Source organism: Neovison vison, chromosome 4, assembly GCF_020171115.1.
Source record: "Neovison vison isolate M4711 chromosome 4, ASM_NN_V1, whole genome shotgun sequence".
Lineage (NCBI taxonomy): Eukaryota > Metazoa > Chordata > Mammalia > Carnivora > Mustelidae > Neogale > Neogale vison.
Window position 1 is genome coordinate 1,274,617 of NC_058094.1, and position 11,798 is coordinate 1,286,414.

The window sequence follows — 11,798 nt, forward strand, 5'->3', positions numbered from 1 at the left end:
CCTGGCCTCTTCCAGAAGGCCGCCCCCCCCAGACTGCCCCCGCGGCGCCTACCACCACGGAGGGACGGAGGGGAGGGCGGTGGGGACCAGGACGGTGCTGCTCCCACAGAGGGGACGGGGGAGAGTGAGCAAGAAGAGACGGGGGGCCCCGCCCGCAGGGGAGCTTCCCTGCTCTCCCCCAAGGCCGGCCTTCCCTCCCCAAACGCTGCCGCCAGCGGCTGCTCGCGCGGGCAACGGCCGCCCCCTGGTGGCCGTGGCCATGCAGACTCTCGGCCAGGCCGGTGTCCAGCCTGACACCCAGGCGGGCCCACCTTGCCCTGGGGCTTCTCCCCTGCCCACGCCCGTGCCCCCAGGCCTCTGCAGACCCCAGGGCTCCCCCAGGGTAGGTTGAGCTGGGCGGGCTGGGGGTGGTGCGGGGTGAGCAGGCCGGGCGGAGAGCTCAGAGGCCTGGACAGCGTGAGGCCGGGAGTCGGGCAGGATGAGGGCCCGGAGCGCAGGTGGGGCAGTAGGGCCAGTGTTAGGGGTGCCGGGTGGGCTGAGCCAGCAGAAGGGCACGTGGAGGGGGTCACAGGCCCAGCGTGGCGAGCAGCCGACCCAGCCCTGGGGGTGTGTGGCCACGGAGACGGGGTGGGGCAGTGTGGGATCGGGGAGCCAGGATCTGTGTTGCAGGAGCCCACTGCCAAACTATTAGTCACCCCTGTCCCTTTGGGTGGGGGGCTGCCCTCCCCCAGTGGGCACTTGGGGCCCACTGAGGACCAGGTAGCCCCAAGGCAGCGTCCTGGCATCGGCGACCCCTGCGCAGAGCAGCTGCGACATGTCCCATGCGGGTACAGCATCCGGCCTGCAGCACCGGGTTCACACACGCCTCATGTGACATGGTCTTTAATGGCAGCACTGGGGGGGGGGCGCACAGCAAACTGGCCTGAAGTTCCCTCAGGCTGGAGGAAGGCACACGGGGGTGTGGGGCGGGGCGCTCGGAGAGGGAGCGTGGCACACCACTCAGGGCTGTGCGGACAGCCTCCCTCTGGCCTTGCCCCTCCTGGCCTTGCGGCTCCAGCCAAGGAAGGGCCTGGGGCCGGCCCGTGCGGGAGTGGGCGCCCCCCAGTCACACTCCTTCTGGCTCCTCAGAAGCGCCCCCAGGGCCGGCCGATGGTGCCCCTGCTGCCGGGACAGAAATGAGTCCCAGTCAGCACCCCTGGCCCATCCTGCCTGTGGCCAGCCGGGGAGTGACCGGGGAGGGGGTGGCTGGGCCGTCAGGGGTGAGCCGGGGGTCCCGGGAGGACCAGGCGCCATGTGGGGCTGGGTGAAGGCCACGGGACAGCGCTTGTAGCCCCTCGGCCCCAGGCGTCCTCAAGTGTGGGCACGAGGCCCCTGGGGGGTGGGGAGCTGCTGCCCAGAAGCCCCGCCCCGGGCCGGGATTCGCCCGCCGGCCTCCTCTTCCCCATGCTCTTTGGGCTTCTGGGGCCGCCGGGGCTCACCGTGCCGGGGGGCTCCGCCCTGGGCAGCAGCGTGGCCACCTGCAGACTCACACCCTCGTCGCCCACGCCCCTCAGCTGCGCCACCACCTGGGCGTGCCTCCACCACTTGCACGGCTGCCCGTTCAGGGACACGATGTAGTCGCCCTCATGCAGGCCAGCTGCCTGCGGGGAGACGGGGGAGGTCTGGGAGTCCCCTGTGGGCACCCAGCACCTCTGCCCACGGTCCCGTCTGCCCCCACGCGCCAGCAGCCTGTGCTCAGCCCAGGACCTTGGTCCCGGGGGTGGAACAGGGGCCTTACCGCTGCCGGGCCCCCGGGGATGACGGCGGCGATGAGCACAGGCGCGTCTCCGCGCAGCGTGAGGCCAAAGCCAGCCTCCCCGCGGGTCACGTGGACGGGCCCCACCAGCCGCCAGCAGTTCCTGGCTGAAAACACAGACAGGGGCCCCTGGGAGTGGGGCGAGGGGGTGTCACTGGCCTGGCTGGGCCACCCCAACACCTCCCACCCGAACTCTACGTCTTGGGTCAGAGAGCAGGTGTGGCAAAGGGACTGGGCAGGGCCGGGCTGCCATCGCTGCCTGTCCGGGGTCCTCCGCCCACCCATGCTGGGGTGCGGGGGCGGCAGTGACCCGGGCACAGGGTACTCACCAGCCGCTGAAAGATATCGGTCACCTTCACCCTGGAGAAGCTGGGCACCCTGATCTCCGGCTTCTGCTGTGTTTTAGCTGAAAGAACAAAGAACGGGATGAAGCCCAAGGCTCGTGGACGCTCAGCCTTGGGTGCACCGTGACCTGGGTCAGCCCCAGCAGAGCACACGGCCCAAGGAGCAGCCGGCTTGATGCATACCGCCACCCTCTGGGCCTGGCTGTTCCCTCCTCCCCCACCCTGGGGGCTCCTGGGGGTCCCCATGCTCCAGCCACGCCTGCCTGCTCCTGCAAAGCCCGAGATGCTGGGCGGCCGGCCTGTGGACACCTGCCTTCGGGCCACAGCTGATTCCCACCCTGGGGATGGCGAGACCCGAGAGCAAGGGAGCACAGCCCCCGGGGCTCCTCCCAAAGGATGGCCACGCCGTCTGCGGGCCTTAGCCCACGGGCGCCCGCAGGCTGGACACCCCTGTCTCGAGGGGCCGGGTGGCTCACGCTGGATGTCGGGAGCCTCCGTGGTCTCCAGGAAGTCGTCCTCGAGGTCGAGCTCCGAGTACTGGGCCAGGGAGCGCCTCAGCGCCTGGGCCAGCACGGCCTGCAGCAGGTCGACCGTGCGCAGGGCACGGCCCACCGCGTGCAGCCGCAGGGCCTCCTCCTGGCCCAGGATGCTGCGCTTCAGGTGGGCCTTGCCTGTGCGGGACAGGGCAGACCTCGCGTCTCGGGTCCCCACCTGGCCCCAGGGACCAGACCCCCGCGCCCCCCCGCCCTTGGACGCAGCAAGCCGGGGACAGGCGAGGGCTTCTGGGTCCATCCTGGGGGGTGCACTGCCCCTTGTGGGAGGCTGGGCCACGGAGGAGCAGCCTCCTGCGAGCACCCGCACATGCCCAGGCCCCCTGCCTCGCTCCGGCCTGCTCCGGGAGTCGGCCCCGAGCAGGGGACAGGCAAGAGGGGAGCAGGGGGCCTGCAGGACAGGCTGGGACACCAGGCATGCCTGGGCGACGTGACTCAGCAAGGATGGGGCACTCGGGCCCCTCGGCGGGCACCCCCCCCCAAGGCTGCCTCACCCAGCTTCCTGCGTTCCTCCGGCTCCTGGGGCAGCCCAGCGCCCCACAGCTCCGGCTCCGATGCGGCCGGGCGCCCACGTAAGGCCTGCTGCCGCGTGGGGAAGTCCGCCTCGGCCGCTGCTGGGGTGAGAGCGGGCGGTGAGCCCCTCCAGCTGGGGCCTGAAAGGGGCAAAGACGGGCGGGCGGGGCACTCACGGGGACTGTCGCAGAGTGCCATGGCTGCGTGGTAATGGGCCAGGGCGCGGAAGTACTCCTCCTTGACGTGTGCCAGGGTGGTCCAGGGGAAGGGCACGTAGTCCCGCACAGGTGGCTGGGCCATGGCCTGGTGCACCTGCCTGTACTCGGCCGCCACCTGGGGCGCACGTAGTGGGAGGCTGGGGTCACCCGGCAGCCTCCGCCCCGCCCCTCCCCACCCTGGGGCCAGGCCTCCACCTGCCCCGACCCCAGGCCCCGCCCCACGCCCCGACCGGGCCCAGCTCAGGGTCTGGGCCCCAGCTGCTGCTCTGACCGGTGCTGCCCCAGGGACAGGGACTCAGGACCCTCGGGTCCTGACAACAGCCGGCTTTGGGAACCAGCTGGAGACACAGTGTGGCACCTCACCCTTCCCTGCCCAGACCCCCGGTCCAGGCCCTCCTGCTCATCCAGCCCCCACGGCTCGGCCCCGCGGGACAAGGGCTCGCTGTCCTCACCTGGGCAGCCTCCTGAGCCAGGCGTAGCTGAGCCAAGCAATCCTGGGGGCCTTCAGGGGGTGAGAGCAGGAGACCCTCAAAGACGCACTCTTGGGCCTGGGCTGTCATGAGTCGCTCCAGCATGGAGAGCGAGGCCGGGCTCATGTCAGGGCTGGGCGCTCGGGAGAAGTTCTCCCTCAGGAGACTGAAGGCCCCTGCGGAGGGGCGCTCACAGCAGGCGGGCAGGACGGCCTGGCCACACCCCCAGGAAGGGGGGATCCGGGTGCAGCAGGGGCCATCCCACTGGCCCTGCCCCCGCATGCCCCAGAGGCACCCTGACCGAGGCCCGCCCTCACCGGCAGCGCTCTGAAAGGCCTCGATGGCGAGCTGGGTGCCCTCGGGGCACGAGCGGTCCTGGCGAGCCCCAATCTGGGTGTGCAGGGCCCCGATGTTGAAAAGCACACTGGCCTTCTCGAAGGCCAGGGCCCGCTGCTGGGCCGGGACTCCCGTCAGCGAGTCATACCTGTGGCGGGGTGAGGCCGGGTGGTGTTCCCACAGAAAGCGGCCGGGAGTCACGGCCAGGGCTGGGGGAGCTGTCGGTGGGGACCACGGACACCCGCCCAGCCCGGCCCTACCAGTGGAAGTGCAGCCCGAGATTCCCAGGAGGGGTGACGAAGCGTGCGTCCAGGAAGCAGAGCTGCTTGTAGTAGGCTGTGAGGGGCCCCAGGCCCGCTTCGCTCTGGCTGGGGGTCCGGGCAGCCTGCAGGTAGGTGCCAGCTGGGCCCCGGCACCCAGGCCAGGCCACGGCTAGGACTCCCCGCCCCGGGAGCCCCCTCGGACGTCCCCGCCCCACAGGAGCGCTCCAGGCTCTTGGGATGGGGGATAGGCCCTCTCTGGGGCTGTTGTGGGCCCTGTTCCGGGCGGGAGACTGTGAAAAGCCCAGGAGAGGCCCAGGCAGGGACCCTGGGAAGGGACGGGCACAGAGCAGGGGTTCCCAAAGGCCCAGCAGAAGGCGGTGAGAACAGACCATCCCCCGCATGTACCAGCCGCCTGCGTGCCTTCCACCGTCCCCAGAGCAGCCCCAGGCAGGGACTCCGGCCCTCCGGATGCCTATGCTCCTCTTCTCTGTTCCTGACTGAACCCCCTTCCCCTCAACATGACCTGGGAGACTAGCCACTGGCGGCGGGATGGGGCAGGGAAGGGGGAGGGGAGCGGGGAGGGGCAGAACCCACCCACCTGCCGCAGGTCCTCCAGCTCCCTGATTTCGGCCTCGTAGGAGGCGCTGTCCTCTCCAAAGTGCCCAGAGATCAGCTCCTGGTTGGGGAGGGGCAGGTGCCAGGCTTCTCTGGTCACCCCGCCCCACGCAGGCGAAGACGGGGAGTGGAAGGGAAGCTCTGGGCTCCTGGAGAAGGGCTGAGGACTGGTGTGGGGGGGTCCCTGCCCCACAGACACGGGGTTTGGGGACGCAGAGTCCCTCGCCGGGCCCTGTACAGCAAGTGCTCTCGACCACCAGACAGGTGAGAGGCCCGCTGGGCCAGGCCTGGCTCACGAACCCGACGAGCCTTCTGCAGCAGAGGCTCTGACTGGAGGGCCCCCAGCCAGTGGGGTGCTCAGAGTGCGGGTAGGGGAACCCTGTTGCAATCTTGGCCTTCCAGCAGGATGACCGGCTCTGCCATGCCTACCCCCCGAACCCTGCAGGGGCTCTTCTCCAAAGCCAGCCCCCCCCCCCACCGCAAGCCCAGCCCAGGCAGGCTCCGCCTCCCTCCACGCCTCTTGCCCCATCTGTCCACGGACACGCTGGACCGGGAAGCCTCCGTGATCCCTGCATACCCCAGGGCAGGTGCGAGCCCCAGGTCATAGGTCAGCGCTCACCTTCAGGGGAGTGGACCAGTCCAGCTCCTTGGTCTCCTTCAGCCCCAGGGGGATCATAGGGACAGTGATGCCTTCGCTGGAACCAGAGCCATGGAACCCAGTCTCTGAGGCTGTACCCTGCTGTCCCCAGTGGCTACTGCCTACGTCCCGTCCCCAGCCGCACGGAACCCCTCCCCTCCGACTCTGACTCCCATCCAACACACACTCTACAGCACGGACGCTGCTCCGGTGCCCTCACACCTGCTCCCACTCAGCCTGACCTGGATCCCGTGCTTCCGGATGCACACGCACACACACCCCTCCCCGGGGCCGGCTGGGTCCTCACACACATGCGCACACATGCACAACCCCGGCCCCACGTCCTCGCACGTGCACATGCACACGCACACCCCCGGGGCCGGCCGTGTCCTCGCACGCACCCCTCGGGCCGGTCGGCCTCCACACGGCCGCCGCTGAGCTCATGCAGCTCCTCCTTCAGCAGCTGCAGACTGGAGTTGACGTAGCTCAGCTCCAGGGCCACCGTCTCCCGGACCCAGGCGTTGCTGGTGGCTCTGGGGAGGCCAAGGTGAGCTGAGCCTCAGCTGTGCAGGTGGACGGCGTGCGGCCCTGGCCCTGGCCTCCAGAACCCCCCAGCGTGCTGTGCTTCTGGGCCCAGCCCCGTTGGGGGGCAGCACTGGGGTCCAGGGCCCACCTGATGACCTCTCTCTTCTCTTCTGAGTGCCCCCTACAGCTGCTGTTGATTTCTGTCCACGCATACAGACAACACCTCCGGCCCAGGGCACATCCCTCGGACCCAGACCTTCCAGGCCACAGGCTCTGGCCTCCCCCCGCCGCTCTCCCTGGACGCAGGCTCTGGCTCGCCCTCCACAGCAACACAAAATTGGCTTTGCTGGAAAGGTGGGGGGTCAGGGCTTCTCTGTGCCTACATCTGGGCACCTGACAGAAGGGCCGATGGGTCCCCAGGAAGGCCCAGCTGAGAGCAGGGTTGGCCTGGACAGGGACACAGGGCTGCTAAGGAAACGGAGGAGCTCTTGGTGCCCAGCAACCCCATCCCAGAACCTGTCGGCCGGCTCTGCACACAGTGGCCGGCACTGTGTCCAGCAGGTCGGACCACCTTCCCGGGCCCTCAGCCACCGAGTGGGCTGAGGGAGACATGGGTGAAGGTCTGAGCAGATGTGCAGCCGCCGTTCTCATGGGGATGCGCCCCTTCAGCCCACAGGACACTCTCCCGGGTCCCCAACCTTGGGACACCTGTCAGATCTCAGCCTGAATGGTGCCTGTGGGCCACCACATACAAATCAGAGGCGCCCACACCACACACCCGCCCCCGCCAGCCCCTGAGCTGAGCCCTGCCAGGGAGGGCCAGCAAGGCAGGAGCCCAGGCGGCCTGTGAGGCTTTCCGCTGATCGCTGCCCCAGAGCCGGGTGGGAGGCCCAGCCCCTTCTCCTGGGAGCCCGCCACGGTTGTCATCATCCGCTCCCGTGTCCCTCTCCCAAACCAGACCACAAGGGTGGGCACCTGCCTGGGTTGCTGCCTTGCACTCATCACTCAGCACAGGCCCGGCCGGCTGAGGGCCCGGGGGCGGCACCCCCTCCTGAGCGACGGGGGTGGCCGCCAGCACGCACCTGTACAGGTTCTCGGCGCCTGTCCGCATCCGCAGCTCCTTGGTGATCTGCTGGCGGACCCGGGCCCTGCGGCTCTGTGGGCGCCCACGTGGGCTCTGGGCCAGCGGGTCGGAGCCCTGTAGAGAGGCTGAGGGTGACAGGCGCCGGGCCAGGGTCTGCCAACAGCTCCCACGTGCCAGAAGACTCTGGCAGGTGGGGGAGGCGCAGCCCCCACTGATGGCAGCGGCCAACTCAGGCCTGGCTGAGGCAGGAGGACGCAAGGAGGGCAGTAGGGCAGCTGGGCCAGCAAGAACATAGCAGGTGGGGGCCGTGGCTGGGGCTGTGGCCCCTACTCTGTGGGGCCAACACCAGTGCAAGGGGACTCTGGAAGCCCCTGGCAGGAGGGGGCCGTCTGCTCAGCACACAGCCTTCTGTACTTTTAAGAAAGACTTAGGGACAGCTGGGTGGCTGAGTTGGGGAAGCATCTGCCTTTGGCTCGGGTCGTGATCCCGGGGGTCTGGGCTCAAACTCTGCTTTGGGCTCCGCAGAGAGCCTGCTTCTCCCTCTCCCTCTGCAGCTCCCTGGATCGTGCACATGCTTTTTAAAATCTTTTAAAATACGTGTATTAACTTGAGAGAGCGGGAGAGAGAGAGAGAGTGCCCGCAGGCACGCACAGAGAGGGCATGGGGCAGAGGAAGAGAAAAATATTTTTTTCTAAAGATTTTATTTATTCGACAGACAGATCACAAGTAGGCAGAGAGACAGGCAGAGAGAAGAGGAAGCAGGCTCCCGCTGAGCAGAGAGCCCGATGCGGGACTCGATCCCTGCACCCTGAGACCATGACCTGAGCCGAAGGCAGAGGCTTTAACCCACTGAGCCCCCCAGGCACCCCGGGAGAGAAGAATCTTGAGCAGACGCCCTGCTGAGTGTGAAGCGTGACCGAGGCTCGATCTCACAACCCTGAGATCATGACCTGAGCTGAAATGTAGAGTCAGACGCTTAGCTAACTGAGTCCCCCGGCGTCCTCCTGCACTTCTGAATTTCATTCCATAACCGCCACGATTCACTCTTCCCGCATAACTCTGGCATAAGCTCAGGCGTGGCCATGCGGGGACGACCTAGCCCAGATCTGGCCAAGGTGCTAAGGGCTAGGAGGCTGCCTACAGGACGCTGGAAGCTTTCCAGCCCACTTGTTCTCTGGGGTGCTTGGTGCACCTTGAGCCTGGGATGGGCTTCATCCCAGAGGGCTGTTCACTGGTGGGATCCCTTTGGGCAAATGCTCAAAGCACAGGCCCAGGGCTGCTCAGCTCCCAGGCAGCCAGTCAGGCCTCCTGACTGCCCACTGCCCACCTCGGCCATGATTCTTCATTGTATGGGGCAATCTTGCCAGCTGCCGGTGTCTCGGGGCCCCGGGGCAGGAAAGCCATGCAGCAGCTACAAGCAGAGATGTAGGGTCCTTAGGCACAGAGACGCTGCAGACGGGTGCCTGGAGGATCCAGCCAGGGAAGGTGAGGGTCCCCGCAGGAGCCAGGACGGAGAGCTGGAGCAGCTCTCGGGACCCTACGTGACCATGCCTCCTCCTGGCCATTTAGGGATCTACTGTATGGGACAGTTGCCAGCCCTGGAGCCAGGAAGAACTTCTCAGAATGCACCTTCTCTGGGCAACGTCCCCAAAGATGGTCACACGGCCCCTGAGTCCAGCGGGGGTGAGGCCAGTGGCTCCCAGGACCCCATCGTGACACAGGGACAGGGAGGTGTCTCCAACAGTGCTGAGACCAGCGTCCGCCGTCTGCCACATGTTGGAGGAAATGCGTCCCCCCTCGGTGTGCCCCCCACTGTTAAGCACAGGGCAATTTCACACCCTTTGGGGCCTATATCTTGCCCTCAAGGAGGGCCCCCCTAAAGAAGGCCTCCCACCCTCCCACCTTGAAGGCTCCCGGCGGATGGCCAACTTGGATCATGACTCAACATCTCCCCCATGCTCCAGCGTTCTCAAGAATGATCACTCAAGGAGACCTCCCTGGGCAGCATCCCCTCCAGGAGGCCTGAGAACCTGGGAAGGGAGAAGCAGGCAACTGTCGAAGCTACATCCCTCCCTTTCCGAAAGTCCGACTACAATGCTCCAGCAGGCTCTGGGCCAGCAGCCATGACCGTCTGCCCGGATAGGGGCTGGTCCACGTGCCGGGCAGAGCCCATCAGCTCAGGAGGGCTGTCATCATCCCCACTGTCTGGTCTCTGATGTCCAGTGCTCCCGGAGAGTGCTGGAAGTGGGGAGGCCTGCAGCCTCCGAGCCAGAAGCTACTCTGAGCCCTGTAGCACTCCTCACGGGCCTGGTATGCACATGGTGACCGCCTCTTGGTGACCCCCCCAGGGAATGCCTAAGCTCCAGGCTGCAGAGAGAGGCGGCGCCCTCCTTCCCAGCACAGGCTCCCCCGGTCTCCACCTCCCACCCATCTTGCCGAGCTTCCCCAGTACTCCTGGAAAGGGTCCACCGTCCCAGTCCGGGCCCCAGGGTTAGGGACCGCGGAGGGGGAGGAGCGCGTGGGGAGTGAGAAAAGGACGAACTGTCCAGCTGTGAAGTCCTGCGGCCATTTCCTGCCCCCGGGAGGCTCCGGCTGCCTGCCTGCCGCCATGGAAAGTTTCATCAAACACAGAGCCAGGTGCCCAGGGTAAAGGGGAGCCGCCCCGCGGAGAGGGAGGGAAAAGCTAGGAAAGGAGAAATGGGGGGTTCCGACCTAGCACGGAGGCCACGGTCCGTCACACACCAGAGCCCAACACCTGCCCCAGAACGGGGCCCGGAGCGCCCCCCAGCCCCGCGGAGCGGCGGCGAAGACCGAGCTGCACCTGCGCTCCCACCGGCTCCTGCGCGGCACAGGACGAGCCCCGCACCCGCAAGAGGAGGCCAGCACAGGCGCGCATCGCGGAGCGAGCGCTCACCGCGCCTCAGTTTCCCCAGAGGGAGGCCGGCTTGCCTCCGGGGGAGAGCGGAGGAGCGCGGCTGCCGCAACTCCCGCCGCGCGCTCAGACCCCAGGAGCCGCCGCCGACCCCGCAAGCCGACGCTGGGGGTCCCGGACCCCGCCTCCGGGAGACCCCCGCCCCGCCGACGCACCCACCTTGCGAACGCCGCCGGCCTCCTGCAGCCTCGCGCTCTCCTGGCCGGCGCCCGGGCCGTCCGGCCTCTCCTCAGGGATCATCGCCGCTCCGGCCGTGCCCGCCTGGAAGCCGGGTCCCCCGCCGTTCCCTCCTCCCGGGCGGCGGGCGCGGGCCGGCTGAGGGGGCGTGGCGCCGAGCCGAGCGTGCGAAACTCGTCTTTGCCCAACCGGCGGCCGCGACGGCTCCAACGAGCAGCAGCCGCAGCCAACCAGAGCGCGAGGGAGGCGGGCTCGGGTCGGCCAGACCCCGCCCACGCGGCCGTGGAGTCCCCGGGGAATGCGGTTGCCCCTGGCAACCGCCCGGCCCGACGCCGCGCGGCCGGGAGGGGCTCAGACTGCGCATGCGCCTCGGCGCCGCTCAGCGTGCGGGAAAGTTAGAGAAAAAGGAGAAAAGCAACTTCCAAACACCGGCCGCCTGACCTTCCACGCGCCTGCGTGTTGGGCTCCCTGAGTCCGACCCCACGGCCGTGCGCCGCGCGGCTGGGTGCCGCCCCCAGCGACGGGCCCCCGAGGAGCGCGTCCGAGGGATGTGGCCGCTGCCCCCGCGCAGTCCGTCTGCGGCCCCGCCCGCGCGCTCGCTCCCGGAGCTCGACCCCGGCCTCCGCTCGCGGCACCGGCCTGCACAACCGACGTCCAGAACCGACTCGGCCTCCAGGACCAGCCTGGCCCGCAGACCCGGCTTCCGGAGTCCGACCGTCCAGAACCCGCGCTCCCTGCGGAGCTGGGCCGGCAGCGGACCCCCACGCGCGTCCCGCCAGAGCTTCCCCGGGTCCGCGGGCTCCGGAGCACGCGCGGGTTTCCTGCGGGGCTCGCCTCCCTCCACGCACACCTCTCGTGGGGGCAGAGACACACGCACAAGCAGCAGGCGGGCCGGTGCTCCTCAGGTTCGCTGAAGACCCGGTCTCCGTCCTCCCCGCCCGCCGGGGTCCTTGCGGCGCCGGCCCGCGGGCTCGCTGTCCCCCCACGTGCGCATCCTGGCGCTGACCCGCGGGCTCGCTCCCCCACCACCCTACGCAAGCCGAGGCCTGCAGTGGCGGAGCTAAACCTGTAAGCTAAGCCGCTTGGCTGGCCCTGGCCATCTGACACAGGAGAGCAGCGAAACAAGACAGCCGGTAACTCCAGGGAAAATAAAAAGTGATCACAGACTCACCTGACTTGGCTGTGCATTCGTTTTGCAGTCCTAATAGTGTAATCCGACGTCCTCCTGGCATCCTGACCTCGGGGTAGTTATCACGGGATTCTGTTAGGAGGATGGGAGAGGTGAAGGTGGAGGGGGACAGGCCAAGTGCAAGGGAGACATGCTTACACTTCATCCTC

At 68.2% G+C, this 11,798-nt stretch overlaps 1 protein-coding gene across 4 annotated transcripts; it reads right to left on the minus strand.

The window, feature by feature from the left end:
* Window positions 1–866: 866 nt before the first annotated feature.
* RHPN1 (rhophilin Rho GTPase binding protein 1) lies at window positions 867–10,523 on the minus strand. Of its 4 annotated transcripts, XM_044244841.1 has the most exons (15): window positions 10,443–10,523; window positions 7,350–7,465; window positions 6,144–6,275; window positions 5,725–5,800; window positions 5,089–5,166; window positions 4,488–4,612; window positions 4,209–4,375; window positions 3,874–4,067; window positions 3,380–3,536; window positions 3,185–3,304; window positions 2,616–2,810; window positions 2,125–2,201; window positions 1,778–1,924; window positions 1,479–1,640; window positions 867–1,161 (listed from the first exon to the last, which is right to left on the minus strand). In XM_044244841.1, exons 1-15 carry the CDS (start codon window positions 10,521–10,523, stop codon window positions 1,000–1,002), a joined length of 1,989 nt encoding a protein of 662 aa, XP_044100776.1. In that variant the 3' UTR covers window positions 867–999. The 4 variants fall into 4 exon arrangements, with proteins under 4 accessions (XP_044100776.1, XP_044100775.1, XP_044100774.1 ...); XM_044244840.1 differs by having other exon boundaries at window positions 3,185–3,536; XM_044244839.1 differs by having other exon boundaries at window positions 3,185–3,301; window positions 3,874–4,375.
* Window positions 10,524–11,798: the final 1,275 nt, after the last annotated feature.

What these genes read in the sequence shown, in the direction of transcription:
- RHPN1 (XM_044244838.1), bottom strand. Translation starts at nt 10,523, where the DNA reads ATGATCCCTGAGGAGAGGCCGGACGGCCCGGGCGCCGGCCAGGAGAGC. An exon ending in GGCGCCGAGAACCTGTACAG is followed by an intron (nt 6,276 to 7,349) that starts GTGCGTGCTGGC and finishes TGGCCTCCCCAG; the next exon opens with AGCCACCAGCAACGCCTGGG. An exon ending in ACTGGTCCACTCCCCTGAAG is followed by an intron (nt 5,167 to 5,724) that starts GTGAGCGCTGAC and finishes CTCCCCAACCAG; the next exon opens with GAGCTGATCTCTGGGCACTT.